At 40.9% G+C, this 14,736-nt stretch overlaps 1 protein-coding gene across 2 annotated transcripts in view; it reads right to left on the reverse strand.

The window, feature by feature from the left end:
• The window catches only part of MICU1 (mitochondrial calcium uptake 1), a 246,333-nt gene that overhangs the window by 30,747 nt on the left and 200,850 nt on the right, over positions 1-14,736 (reverse strand). For both annotated transcript variants that reach the window (XM_059397702.1, XM_059397703.1), the window contains one exon: positions 9,918-10,055. In XM_059397702.1, coding sequence (XP_059253685.1) covers positions 9,918-10,055 — 138 coding nt within the window. The remainder of the gene's footprint in view (positions 1-9,917; positions 10,056-14,736) is intronic.

The raw sequence follows: 14,736 nt of genomic DNA on the forward strand, positions 1-14,736 counted from the left end.
AGGTGCCCATTTTTTTTTTTTTTTTTTTAAAGTAAGCTCTGTGCCCAACATGGGGCTTGAACTCATGACCCCAAGATCCATGCTCTATGGACTGAGCTAGCTAGGTGTCCCAGGAATTGTTGTTTAATGGGTACAGAGTTTCAATTTGGGAAGATAGATGGTGGTGATGCTTGTACACAGTATGAATGTACTTAATGCCACCGAACTATACACTTAAAAATGGTTAAAATAAAATTCCTAAAACAAAGCACATGGTACAGGGAATGCTACCTACTCCGACATATAAGCTCTAATGTTTGCTAGTAAATTTATTGTGAAACATCAAATACAAGAGGCCACGGTACTCATGCTGAGAATTATTTAAGGACAGAGCAAAAAATCTGAATTGAACGGCTATTCATTTGATGACTTAGAAAAACAGTGGGATACAAATCACATTAATGCCATTATTAAATTGAAATACAAAACATTTTACCTTTTATTATATAGATACAATAAAAAATATTTATTGAGCACTTTCTAACAACTCAGCACTCTGCTAGGAACAGTGAGGGAAATAAAATTGCTTTGGACATGGGCCTTGGACATTTTATAGAGCTTACAATTTAGATAGGTGTCCTTAAAGAAAAGATGATGCCAGTCACAAAATTCTTATTTCTTTGTAACAACTTAGCAAAAAATCCAGAGGAGTTTTTAGCAAGAAAGCTATCATAAGACTATAAGATGAGGTTTGTGGATGGAAAGTGAGAGGACATGCTTTCTGCAAGTTGAGGTGCTCAGACTGGAAGGCATTAGCTCCACGCAGCCATTGGCAGGTGGCCTGACCTGCAGATATAGGTCAAAAGGAAATAACCTTCCCTTAAGCATGGCATCAAGGGGAATGTCTTGACACCCTAGGGGGAAGTGGAAGAAAGAGGAGTTATTTTATCCTGTGACCAAATGTTCAACAAACTGGTTATCTAGCTACCTTAGGAAAGATGGACTTATATAAAACTGGACTCTAGGTGATTAAAAAATATATATATATATACATAGTGTGGACAGTAGAAACACTGGAAACACTTCTCTATGTTTATTAAAACATGAATTCAATTAACACTAAGAGTTTGTTAAAAAACAAATAAAATTGTCTTTTTTTATTTAAAGGCTTTATTTATTTATTTGAGAGAGAGAGAGCATGAACAGGCAGAGGGGCAGAGGGAGAGCTAGAAGCAGACTCCCCGTTGAGCAGGGAGCCCGTCGGATGTAGGGCTCAATTCCAGGACCCCGGGATCATGACCTGGGCCAAGGCAGGTGCTTATTGACTTAGCCACCCAGGTGCTCCTAGAGTTCTCTTTCAAAACTAAAAGCAACTGATAAAGTGTTTGAAGAAAACATAAAAAAAAAAAACTTCATAACCTTGCGTAAGACAAAGAGTTCTTAGATATGACACCAAAAGAACAATCCATAAAATGATATGGATTGTCAAATAAAATGATAAATTAGACTTCATCAACATTAAAACCTTTTGTGCTTCAAAATACTGAGAGAACAGGGGCACCTGGGTGGCTCAGTCAGTTAAGCTGCTGACTCTTTTTTTTTTTTTTTTTAAAGATTTTATTTATTTATTTGACAGACAGAGATCACAAGTAGGCAGAGAGGCGGGCAGAGAGAGAGAGGAGGAAGCAGGCTCTCTGCTCAGCAGAGAGCCCGATGCGGGACTCGATCCCAGGACCCTGAGATCATGACCTGAGCCGAAGGCAGCGGCTTAACCCACTGAGCCACCCAGGCGCCCCTGCTGACTCTTTTTGGCTCAGGTCATGATCTTGGGGTCTTAGCATCAAGTCCCAAATTGGGCTTCGTGCGTGGAGTCTGTTTCAGGATTCTCTCTCTCTCCCTCTGCCCCTCCCCTTGCTTGCTCTAAAATAAATAAAGAAATCTTAAAAAAAAATTACTGCGAGAACAGACAAAACACAGACTGGGAGAAATATTTTAAAATATTTAAAAATCATTTATCTGATAAAGGATTTGAGTCCAGAACTACGTAAAGAACTCTTACAACTCAATCATGAGAAAAAAATAATACAATTATAAGAAGTATCTGAGTAGATGTCTCACCAAATAAGATATATTAATGGTTAATAAGTTCGTGAAACAACTCAGGATTATCAGTCATTAGGGAAAGGCAAATTCAAACCACAATGAGAAACCACTACATACCAATCAGAATGACTATAATAAAAAAAGACAGACAATAACAAGTTTTAATAAAGATGTAGAGAAACTGGAACTCTCACATTGTTGTGGAAATGTAGTACCCACAGTGGAAATCAGTTTGGTGCTTTCATTAAAAAAAAAAAAAAAGAAAGAAAGTTAGGGTGCCTGGGTGGCTCAGTTGATTAAGCATCTGCCTTCAGCTCAGGTCATGATCTCAGGGGTCCTGGGACAGAGACCCACATGGAGCTCCCTGGTCAGTGGGGAGTCTGTGCTTCTCCCTCTCCCTCTGCAGTCAAATGCTCTACCACTGAGCTATACCCCCCTCCCTCTCCCTCTGCTACTCCCCCTACTTGTGCTCTCTCTGTTAAATAAATAAAATCTTTAAAAACAAAAATTAAACTCAATTATTCCATAGAACCCAGATATTCTACTATTAGCAGTTTTCTTTTTTCTTTTTTTTTTTTTTAAGATTTTTATTTATTTATTTATTTGACAGACAGAGATCACAAGTAGGCAGGGAGGCAGGCAGAGAGAGAGGAGGAAGCAGGCCTTCCTCAGAGGAGAGAGCCCGATGTGGGGCTCGATCCCAGGACCCTGGGGTCATGACCGGAGCTGAAGGCAGAAGCTTTAACCCACTGAGCCACCCAGGCGCCCCTACTCCTAGCAGTTTTCTTAATAAGAAGGAACGGTTAGGTCCATATAAAGATCTGTAGGCAAATGTTCATAGCAATATAACCATACAGTGGAATTCTGTTCACTGTGTTCAGCAATAAAAACAGTAAGCTATGAATACAAGCAACACGGATAAACCTCAAAACAGGATGCTGAGTAAAAGAAGCTAGACACAAAAGGCTACATTATTTTATGAATGCATTCCCATGAAATGTCCAGAAGAGACAGATCTGCAGAGACAGAAGAAAGATGCCTGGCTGTTTGGGTCAGGGGTGGAAATGGGGGCTGACTGCAAGCTAGCATGGGGATTTTCTGGGGTGATGCCAACATTCGGAAACAGGATGGCAGTGATGACTACGTAGCTCTGTAAATTTACCAAAAATCATTGAACTGTTCACTTAAAATCGGTGACTTTTATGGCCAAAATTATACCTCAATAAAGCTGTTAACGAAATAAAAAGCAGCTGAAGTAGAAAGAGGGATAAGGAAAATTCAGCTTCCTCTGGAGTCGTCTGATAATGCCAGGGACCCAGTGCTGACTGGCACGGGTGAAGGTGACACTTAATTACAGGGCAACACACTGTCACACATGATCTCCTTCCCTTGTCTTTTCATCAGTCACAGGAAATCCACCTGCCAGGAATCAATCCCCCTGCCTGAATTCCCTCTGTGGCTCACTGAAAAGATAAAATAGCCTCCTTTCTTCTCCTATATATGCTATGTCTTGTACCAGTCTTATCACTTATCATCTGCTCCATCTTCTGCTTAGTTTTTAAAAACATTTAATTATTTTTCAAGTTTTAAAAAAACATTTTTTTTTAAAGTTGATGACTTGTAGCAACTTAACTTTTTTTATTTTTATTTTTATTTTTTTTTAAGATTTTATTTATTTATTTGACAGAGAGAAATCACAAGTAGATGGAGAGGCAGGCAGAGAGAGAGAGAGAGGGAAGCAGGCTCCCTGCCGAGCAGAGAGCCCGATGCGGGACTCGATCCCAGGACCCTGAGATCATGACCTGAGCCGAAGGCAGTGGCCTAACCCACTGAGCCACCCAGGCGCCCCTAAAAAAACATTTAATACATGAATATAGGAAGAGTAATATATGAACAGCACAAAGCAAATTCTTCCTCTCCCCTTGTCTTCCAGTCTCCCACCCTTTTTGCGGCCACTGTCACCAATTCTGTGGGTACGTTTTCAGGGGTGTACCTATGCTGATCTTGCTCCAATAAAGCATCTTCCCATTGCAAACCCCACAGTTGTCTTCAACTGTTGCCTGGCAGTTGGGGGGAAAGTACACCACTTCTATTACTTACATGTCTATAAGTACCTAATCACCCCACAACATCACTTTCTTCCTAGGTTCTTCCTCCTACTCACAAAAATATCAGTGATTTCTCACTGTCAACTGGATAAACTCAACTTTTTGCCTAGTACTCAAGGTCCTCCACAAATGCTTCCATAAATTAACTTTCTAGCCATCTCCCTATAGGCTAGGGTCTAGCAACATGGTTTTGTTTCCCCCAAACCCTTCTGCTTCTTCAGATCATGGAGAAGGAGGAGCGGCAATGAATGGGCTCATTAGTGGGAAGATTGTGGACTGTGCAATGACAGTCCTGGCTTTGACTCCTGGTGCCACCTCTTAACACCCTGTGAGATTTCGGGCAAATAATTAAGGCTCAGAGAAGTATTTTTCATCGGAAAAACAGGGATTCTATATATCATGCAGATGTGATAATTAGGGAGAAGATAGGTAAAATGCCTAGTACTTGGCAAGTACTCAGTACGAAGTAGTCTGAGTCTGCAGGAAGCCGGAGGGCCCACTGCTACAGAGCAAATGGCAATGACTTTATTCAATTAAGCTCTGAAATAAACTCTTTTCTGGTATGTGTAGGACCTTGAGGGACAGATAACAGGGGAAAGTATACCACTCACATACCTTTGAAGTATATGAGACTAATAGCAGAGGCAAAACAGAAATATAATAGGGGAAAAATCCACAAATTCTTTTACTAGTAAGTCACAGCTTAATACTTTGGGGGAAGTACAAGTTTCAAAGCTAATCAGTAAAACAAAGCTAATCAATAAAGGAGAGTTCTAGTCTTTTAATGGCCATACCTCAGATGTTCTACTACATGGTGATGCTAATACAAAAGCAAACTGCTTTATAACTTTTGCTTGTCAAAATTGTACTTTTTTTTTCTTTTCCTTTCTTTCTTTCTTTTCTTTTCTTTCTTTTTTTTTTTTTTTTGTGCAGAAAGGTGATTCTATTAAAGCATGGGGACTGGACCCTTGGGCAGAAAGAGCTGCCTTGGAATTGTGAGGAATGATTGATTATATACTTGAGAGCTGGGGGAGGTAAGGAAAAAGGGAAATGTCCAAAAGGACCTTCATATGCTAGAGAAACTCTCAGGATACTGGAGGCCTGCCTATTGTCAAGCTAAGGTGGGTTTTCCCTCTAGCTGCCTCCACCTTTCCTAACTCCCCTATATGTTCCCCAGCTGACCAATACGGACCCACAGGTAGGCACATTTCTACACCCCTCTTCAGCAGGAAGGGATTACAGAAGATGAGACCTTCTGCCTTCACCAACCTTAAAGATTATGGGTCAACATTGTTTGGGGTGAAATGATGAGGGAGCAAAAGGCAAGTTGAGGACAAAGAACAAGCTGACACCCTGCAAAATCCTACTCTGCTCTCAAGACCAAGTTCAAATTGTACCTCTGCCAAGAAATCTTAGTCTCTTCAGTTGATTCTAATCTTTCTTGTTGGTGTTCCCAAAAGGCTTCAGAGATTTATATGTATACTTGATACATTCACCAATGCGTTTGACAAAGATCTGCCTATGGACACTCACTGTACTGGGGACATGCAAACAGGAGTATGACTATGCTCTCAAGAGCCTCAAAGTCAAGTGAGTTGCCTTGTATTATATTATTTATCACCGGTGTCCCAGCACTAGGAATGTCAAGTTCAAGTTCTTTGAAGCAGAGACTTGTTTTTGCTCATTATTGTATTCCTAATATTTACAGGAGTGCCTAGCACAGAGTGGACGCTCAGTAAATACTGGATATGAAATTACATAGTTCTTTGTGCGTGTGTGTGTATATATGTTTTCTTACTCAATTATTACAGACTATGTATTTCTTGGGGATAGATGATGGTTTCTGTTTATCTTTTATCTTTCCCACAGCACCTGGCTTAGTTTCTTGCACATAGCCATGTCTGACATTGAACTCAATATCATTTTCAATTCAGCCTTAAGTGAATTCACTAAAATTATTAAAGCTTACAGCTTCTGTGCTCTTATGTGCATAGAGAACCATCCCTGTGAATTACATTTATAAAGTCTCAGAAAATTCTTTTAATGAGAAGACAATATGGAGGAAGGAAAATAGGCAAATTTTAGAGCTCAGTCAGATTGGGCCTAGAAGAATTATTCACAAGAAAAAGGATAGTGAACGGAATGGGAAAAATCTGGTAGAGGACAGGGAATGATTTTTAAAATAAAGGCCATACAAACATGCTCCCCATTTAAAAAAAAAAAAAAAAGGAAGAAATGAAAACTGTCTTTGTTAAATAAGAAACACGGCAGTTCCTCAGGGCATGAATAGAGTAATCTGTCCAGCATGCCAGGTTCCCCCAGTCTGTCCAGCTATTATTACTCAGGGGCAAAAGATCTAGAGACACGGACAGAGTACAGTCCTCCAGACCAGTGGCTCACAAGCTAAACTGCATCCAAGAATCACCTTGGGAGCCTTTTAAGAAACACTGATGGCTGGACCCACCCACTGAGCTGCTGATTTACTGGTTTGAAGAGGGCCCCAACAATCGCATTTCTGAAAAATTCCCCAAGAGATACTAGGAAACTGGGCTTGAGAAGCACTGCTTTGGACGAAGGGTATGGCTAAGGAGAACTCTGCTATAGAAAGGACAAGATCTGGACTAGAAAGCCTTGGATTACAGTCCAGACTCTGGGTGGGTCATTCATTTCTCTTTCTGTCTGTCTCTAGACCCTCAAAGGCAAAAGGAGATCTAACAAGGCTGTTGGAAGGACAGAGAAAGAACAATGTGGAAGGCAGTGAAACATCGCAGAGTCATTAAGTGATGTGCAAATATTTACTTACTATCACCACTAGGACCGCCAGTCCTTTAGGTCTGGGTTGATAATCTGTGCAGAATCCCACGCAGAAAATGATTAATATGAGCCCAATGAAAAGTTACATTTTCATGATAACAAATCCAGAGTGGAATAAAAGAAACAATTAGGAAGCAGATGGTGATTCCCCTTTAATGAGACATGGTCCTAGAGAGATGGACTTGTAACCTCAGGAGCAAAGGCCCTTCATTAACTCTCATTTTAGTTAATTGCTATGTTCACAAAGTTAATCAACATGAGAGGGCAATCAATCTCAATTTCCTGGCTAACACAGCCTAGAAATTCTGGGCCAGAAGTAATTTAGCACCCCAGATTTTTATCATCTGACAAAAACTGTCCTTTTACTTCACAGCTCTTCTGTAAGGTCTCCAGGTCCTAAATTAACTCCTGCCAAAGATACCTTATTCCTTCAAGGGAGATGTCTCCAACAACCAATTTATTGTTTTAAAATATGAATTAATAGTAAAATACAAATTAGCCTATTATGGCAGTTAATTATTTTAAGGTCAAATAAATGTGTGAACCAAACTTATTTAAAATTAGTCTGGTAAAAAGAAAAGAGTGTTTCCTAATGCAAACACCATGTTTTCGGCCTAAGGGCTAAAATTCCACCCAAACACTAATTTTTGGAAATCATAATTTCTAACAGATATGAGCTGGGTACTAAGCACCGTAAAAGCTGTCTCTAAGAGACAGGATTGTTCTCTGTCACTTTCTGTTAATGATGAGTCCTCCCCCCATAACCGAGAGAACACCTGCTGTAGGGACAGAACAATTTTAGAGCCAGGTCAGTTTCTTTGGTCATGGCCAACTGGTAATCACTGTCCAGAGGAAAGGGTACTGGGCTACGAATGAGAAGGTCTGGCAAGCTGGGGCATGTGTGCATGTGCGTGTGTGTGACGGTTAAGAGATATGCCTCTTCAGTGATCTCTGCTTCAGTATGTCCATCCCACACCCTGGCAAAACCCCAGTGCTGACTCAGTTCTACCATCTGCCCCTTCCTGCACCAGGTGCAGCTGGTGTGCAAAGCTATCAGAGAGCAGTGCTGGCTGGTACCGCCACAAACTCATGGTTTCCAATCGCAGTGCTGCTCAAAAAATTCTCCATCATCTCTTCCTGAATTCTCTCATCATCCGAGTATCAGTCTTTTGGCTTCTGTGTTTGCTCCTTTCCAAACTATTTTACATAAAACAGCCAGAGTCATTTATTTAAATATACATACAAATGTACAAGCATTTCCCTGTTCACAGCCCTTTAATAGCTCCCCATTGCACTGTGACTATAATCCAAACTCTGTGCCAGCACGGGCTGGCCCCATTTCCCTCTCAGACTTTATCTCGGGCCATTCTCCTCCTTGCTAATATGCTCCAACCACAACAGTCCCCTCTCAGTTCCTCACACATGCTAGACCTTTGTGTTTTCTCTGTTGTGGAATCCGTGTGTCCCCCCATCCACAGAACTTATACGTACACTGAAGCCCTAACCCCCAGTGTGGCCATACTGGGAGGCAGGGCCTCTAAGCAAATAACCAAGGTTAAATGAGGTCAGAAGGGTGGGGCCCTGAACTGACAGGATTAGTGTCCTTGTAAGAAGAGAGCTAGTATGCATGTGTGTTTTCCTGCTCTTGCTCTCTCCCTCTCCTTCTGTCTCTTGCCATGCAAACAACCAAGCAAAGGCCTTATGAGGCTATAGTAAGAAGGCAGCTGTCCAAAGGCCAGGAAGAATTTTATTAGAAATTTAACTTGCCTGCACCTTGATCATCAATGCCTGGCGTTCAGAACTGTGAGAAAATAAATTTCTGTTGTTGAAGCCACCCAGCCTATGGTGTTTTGTGGTAGCAGCCCAAGCAGACTAATACACTGCCTCAGAGTTTTGAAAATGTCCTATTTCCTTCTTTCTGGAGCCCCTCTTCCCTCTTCCTCAATTTCTTCCTATCCTCTCTTTCTCGACTTCTTTACTTCCCATTTTAATGTGTCCTCCACTCTAATAAACAGCTCCCAAAGGTCATCAGTTATTACCATTTTACCAAAGCCAATGGATGTTTATCATCTTATTTTACTAGATCCCCTCTGTCCCTGTACTCTTTACTTCCTTGGCTTCAGCTGCACTACTTTCTCTAACTGCTTCCTTCCTATGCTGTTTAAACGTCTCATGGAGGGGGTGGAGGGTGGGGGAAAAAGAACAATAAATGTCTTATGGCTTTGACCTGAATAATGTATTGATGATTCTCAACCCTATCTCAGTCATCTGAAGTAGATGTGAATATCCAAGTGCCTGTTAATCATCTCTAACTGGAGAGTCCACAGGCATTTTTGTTTTAAATATTTTATATATTTTTTTGAGGGAAAGAGAGAAAGCACAAGCAGGGAAAGAGCAGCAGGGGGAAAGGGAGAACCAGGGAGGGACCCTGGGATCATGACCTGAGCTGAAGGTAGATGCCCAACTGACTGAGCCACCCAGGTGCCCCATACATAGGCATCCTAAATCAAGGTATCTGTAACTAAACTCTTTATATTCCTCTGGGAACCAGTCTCTCTTTTTAATTTTTCTCTAGACAGACTTTCTGAAATTTTTTTTTTTCTAAGTTCTAAGTCCAGTGTGGGGCTTGAACTCACAACCCTGAGACCAAGATCTGCGTGCTCAACCTAAAGCCAGACAGGTACCTCTTAAATTTCTCAATCTAGTTCACAGTGCCACCCTTTGAACAAGAACCCTTAAAGGCTTATTGTGCAATCTCCCTTCTTCCTCATCCACTGCTCGTGTTTTTTGAAGCACCAGAGATGAATTAGTTATAACCTTTGTTTCATCTTTTTTTCTCATTATGGTAGTACCTTTGCAATATAACCATACCTTCCCATGGTTCCTTTTCTTCCTATAAACAAAGATACCTACCTTTCCTTCTTTGAAATGCTTCTTGAGCTGCTTCTGCATGGCGGTCAACTTCTTGGACTGCACCCCACTGTAGGCCAGCAGCATGCCACCAAACTGCCTCTCAGTAATCTTCCCATCCACAGGGTCATGGCGTTCGAACTGGGAGAGAAACAGAGTGTTCTTGGGGTCAAATGCAAAGTATTTTGACATGGAATGTGGAATGATCAAGCTGGATGCCAGAAAGTAGTTGGTGGCCATAGAGACTGTTATTTTTGAACTGTAATTATCACTAAGATTTGAAAAAAAAAAACCAATCAGAAACAGAAGATCTGGGTTCTTATTCCAGCTTTGTCAATATTTATGACTTTAGGAAAGTCACTCAACTTCTCTGGGCCTCAATATCCTCACGGATAAAACAGAGCTGCTCTAACCCCTTACACCTTACAGAGCAGGAGCATCCTTATGGGAATAAAAACAATGTTAAAACTCCATTCCAGTTCATGAGTAATATTATTGGTAATAAGTGCTCTCTGGATCACCCATGTCCCTGCTACTCAGAAATAACTTCAAAGCTAATTATGGCCCCCTGCCAGTACTTATTATAATCAATAAGGAATGACAAAGGAGAGGGATCCTCCCCCAGGAATCAAACTAGGGAAGACCATCTTCTTGTCACAGACTTAGAGTACTGGCAGCTAATTATGGAGCAGATGGGACCAGATTGAAGGAATGTAGTAAACACCAATTCTCAAATCCCCCTGCCTTCTGGGAAATCAGTGCAGTCTCCCAGGAAATGGTGGAGGACACTGGCAGAAGCTCACTGAGCCCTTGGACAGGAACACTAGCACTGAGTGCTAGAGGTGAGGAGGGCCATGCAGAAGCTCCTCACAGAGGGAAGGAGGAGCTGTCAGACAGTGGGGAATATGCCAGAAACAAGATGTTAATGATGGATATCTATGGAAGTCACAGACACAAAACTCTTAAACAACTTTCACAAAACCTGCAATTATATACGGTTAGGAATGAATGAATGAATGGTAATGGGAACACAATAAATCAAATCTTAGACGGTATGGCCAAAGGTGATCTTCCAACTGCCCAAAATGTCCCCATAAAACTTCAGTTTGCCTAATCAAGAAAGAAAATCCTAACATACAAAATCAGAAATGATAAATTATTAAAAAAAATAGACACTGAAGATGAATTCACTTTATAATCTTGTAATTTTTTTTTTAGATTTTTAAAAATTTTTATTTATTTATTTGACAGAGAGAGATCATAAGCAGGCAGAGAGGCAGGCAGAGAGAGAGGAAGGGAAGCAGGCTCCCTGTTGAGCAGAGAGCCCGATGCGGGACTCGATCCCAGGACCCTGAGATCATGACCTGAACCGAAGGCAGTGGCTTAACCCACTGTGCCACCCAGGCACCCTTATAATTTTATAATTTTAAATCTCAAGAAATGGAAGATATTTGGGGTGGGGAGGGACAGAGGGAGAGAGAGAGTGAGAATCTTAAGCAGGTTTCATGCCTAGCGTAGAGACCAATGGGGCTTGATCTTCATCCCACAACCCTGAGATCATGACCTGAACCAAAATCAAGAGTCAGACAGTTAACCAATGAGCTGCCCAGGCGCCCCAAGAGTGGAAGATTCTTAAGAAAAATATTAATTACCCACCCTTCCAATTGAGTCAAGAAGTAGAAAATCTGAACATGCCAATTACCATTAAAAAATACTCTGAAAAAATTTTAATTATAAATTTGATCAACTGTATATTTGTAAAGTCCTATCAGTTCCTCAATCTGTACTTAATATTGTTATACACTCACACATTTAAAAGGAAAGTAATGCATTTCCAGGTTTTCCCTAAAATGGCAATCAAAGACTAAGACATCAACAGAGCTTAAAAAAAAATACATAGTGTAGGATGCCTTAATTAGACATGCTTATTTACCACAAAACTACTGAAAAATCATTAAATACATTTAGATATGCAGATGGAAAGGTTAAGAATAAAGGACGTCTAACTAATTTCAGTAATATCAGAAAACTAAAATTTTGATTAAAAAATAGAGACAGGAAAGGGTGCCTGGGTGGCACAGTCAGTTAAGCATCTGACTCTTGGTTTCGACTCAGGTCATGATTTCAGGGTTGTGAGATTGGGCCCCAAGTCAGGCTCTATGCCAGGTGTGAAGTCTGCTTGCAATTTTCTCTCCCTTTCCCTCTGCCCCTTCCTGCCCTCTTAAAGAAAAAGGAGACAGCAAAGTTATTTCAGTGCTAGCTGCAGTGTTAATGAAACTTATAAATGCAAAAATAACAAAATGGCCAAAGATGAGCCCAGAAACCAATTAGAAAGAAAAACAAATTTGAAGATGGTAAACTATCCCTACAGTTTTATTGGAAAATAAGTTACCAGGAAATTTAAGATTCTTATGTGGCAGGGGATAATCCTATTGTCATAAAAGGGATATTAGAAAGACATAAGACATTTACCAAGTATGGTCATGTCAACAAACATTTCTGGAATGTCTACTAGTTATCTAGCACTGTGTTAGTCATTGCGGAGTACAGAAAAGATTCAGCTTCTGTCCTCAGGAACTTCATCTAGTAGGGAGATAAGACTTATATATGAGACACAAAATAAGGAAATACACAGTCAAGAGTGAAATGCTCTTCCAATTCTTATTTCCTTAGCACAGTAAGTTGATATACACTCATACCCTCTCTAGTGAGACTGTATCAGTGAGCAGGACCCAAGAACTACATTTTAACAACAACAACAACAACAACAATTTTCTGTACTATGGGCTAGGAACTTCGCCATATATGCCTTTATTTAATCATTTAACAACACTATGGAGTAGATATTATCAGTTCCATTTTACAGATGAGAAAACTGAGGCAACAGGAAGTTCCCTGTGACAGAGCTGGGACTGTTCATAACCCAGCTCTATTATGGATCCAAAGATTCTTTCTCAGTATCACAGTCTCACCCTTCTAAGCAATGGTACATATTCATTCTATGGGGTAGCCCTGCACTGTCTTAGATAAACCACAGTCATGGGGCTTGGTCATATTTAAAACTATTGAGAAATTGTTCTTGAAGCAAAACTTCAAAACTATTTCCAAAGAAATCAACATTGTCAATATTAAGGGAAGGCCTCTTTTTTTATTAACTCAATTACTCAATGCTTCATTTTTGTTACCCCCTCACTTCTATAGAGCTGATTAATTTTTCTGATTAAGTTTTGACAGTATCAAAAGTTTTCAATGCTCAATTTAAGTTTGATTTATGGTTCAATTTACCACCATGAAACAAAAGGGAGGGCTGGTAAGAGTTCTGCAAGGCCATGTTTCCATCAGATATCAGTGAAAGGTGGTACCCAGGCAGAAGCTGGAGATGCACAGGTCATCGAGGGGCTTCGAGAGGCGAGAGAAACGGAGCTGTGGTCCCCACTCCCCCAGGCAGGCTTTAACAATTTAGGGTGTTCATTTTACCTTCATCTGGGAGATTGGACAACTATGGAGGAATTCCATCTATCTGCATTAGATGAGTCTGAGGCTTTCTCCTACATGATAGACTCAAGGGTGAAATGCTTCTTGTTTTTAATATCGGCAGCAGCAGCAAGCGGCTTCCTCCAGGCTTATGAAAGGCCTGTATTCATCTGCTCTCCACAGAGGCATAAGGCCTCACTTCTGTGATTTTCAAAGACGACAAAGACAATTTCCGGGAGAAATTTCCGAGTGACAATTCTAATACTCAATATTTTTATTAATGTTCTTCTGAGAACTCAGACTTGACGTTGGGCAATGGGTTCTACTATTGTCATTATTTTTGTGTGGCTGGAACCTGAAAGGGCCTAAAAACTAGAAAATTCAGCTCCATGAAGCCCAATTCAGAGTCACTACCTGCTCTGGAATTTGATTTCGGTCAGCACTTCTCCTTTTAGGTTTTTAGGCTTGTTTGAGGCAAGACTGCCTTATTTCTGAGGTCTTTTTTTTTTTTTTTTTAATTTATTTATTTGACAGAGAGAGAGAATGAGAGAGGGAACACAAGCAGGGGGAGTAGGAGAGGGAGTGCCTTTTATTTCCACTCCTGCTCAGCAGGAAGCCTGACACGGGGCCCCCAGAACCCTGAGATCATGACCTGAGCCGAAGGCAGACACTTAATGACTAAGCCACCCAGGCACCTTATTTCTGAGATCTTAATGCAGCTGGAGGAGGGGGAGAGAGTGGTTTTTCTTCACATACAAAACTGCTAATGGAAACTGGCTTGAACTAATGTGCTATTCATTCAACATTTATTAGCTGAAGACCTCCTACGCTGAGACTCGGGAGCTTCAAGGGCAATTTCTTAAGGGCCTTTGTTGGGGCTACATTTTCACAGGCTATCGCTAGATACCGTGTGGTTCTCAGGATGAACTGTGTATCTTAAGCCTATAAAATCCTGGGGGTGCAACTCCTGGAGCACAGTGTGCATGTAATTCCCCAGGTCATGAGACTGTCTTTGGGGAGAGAGGTTATTACAAAATTATCACAATGCAGAGAGCTTCCAGCTGTATATTTGGAAGCAATTCAAATGACTAGCCTCATTTTACTTAGTCAAACATTGATAGAGCCTCTTATGTTCCACTTCAATAAGAAATCCCAATCTATTTGGTCTTGTGGCACAGAACGTGTGCATTCCAGCACACCATCCACCATTTGTATTGCTTTTCTGTCTAGGAAGAGAGCTGAACAGCTTAGCATTTTCTCTTCTGTGGCCACTATCACTTTCTCAAATGGATACAAGCTGTTGGCTCCTTGTCATTCCCTAGGGGGTTGCAAAGAGGGGCCAGGGAAG

Source organism: Mustela nigripes, chromosome 4 (assembly GCF_022355385.1).
Source record: "Mustela nigripes isolate SB6536 chromosome 4, MUSNIG.SB6536, whole genome shotgun sequence".
Classification (NCBI taxonomy): Eukaryota; Metazoa; Chordata; class Mammalia; order Carnivora; family Mustelidae; genus Mustela; species Mustela nigripes.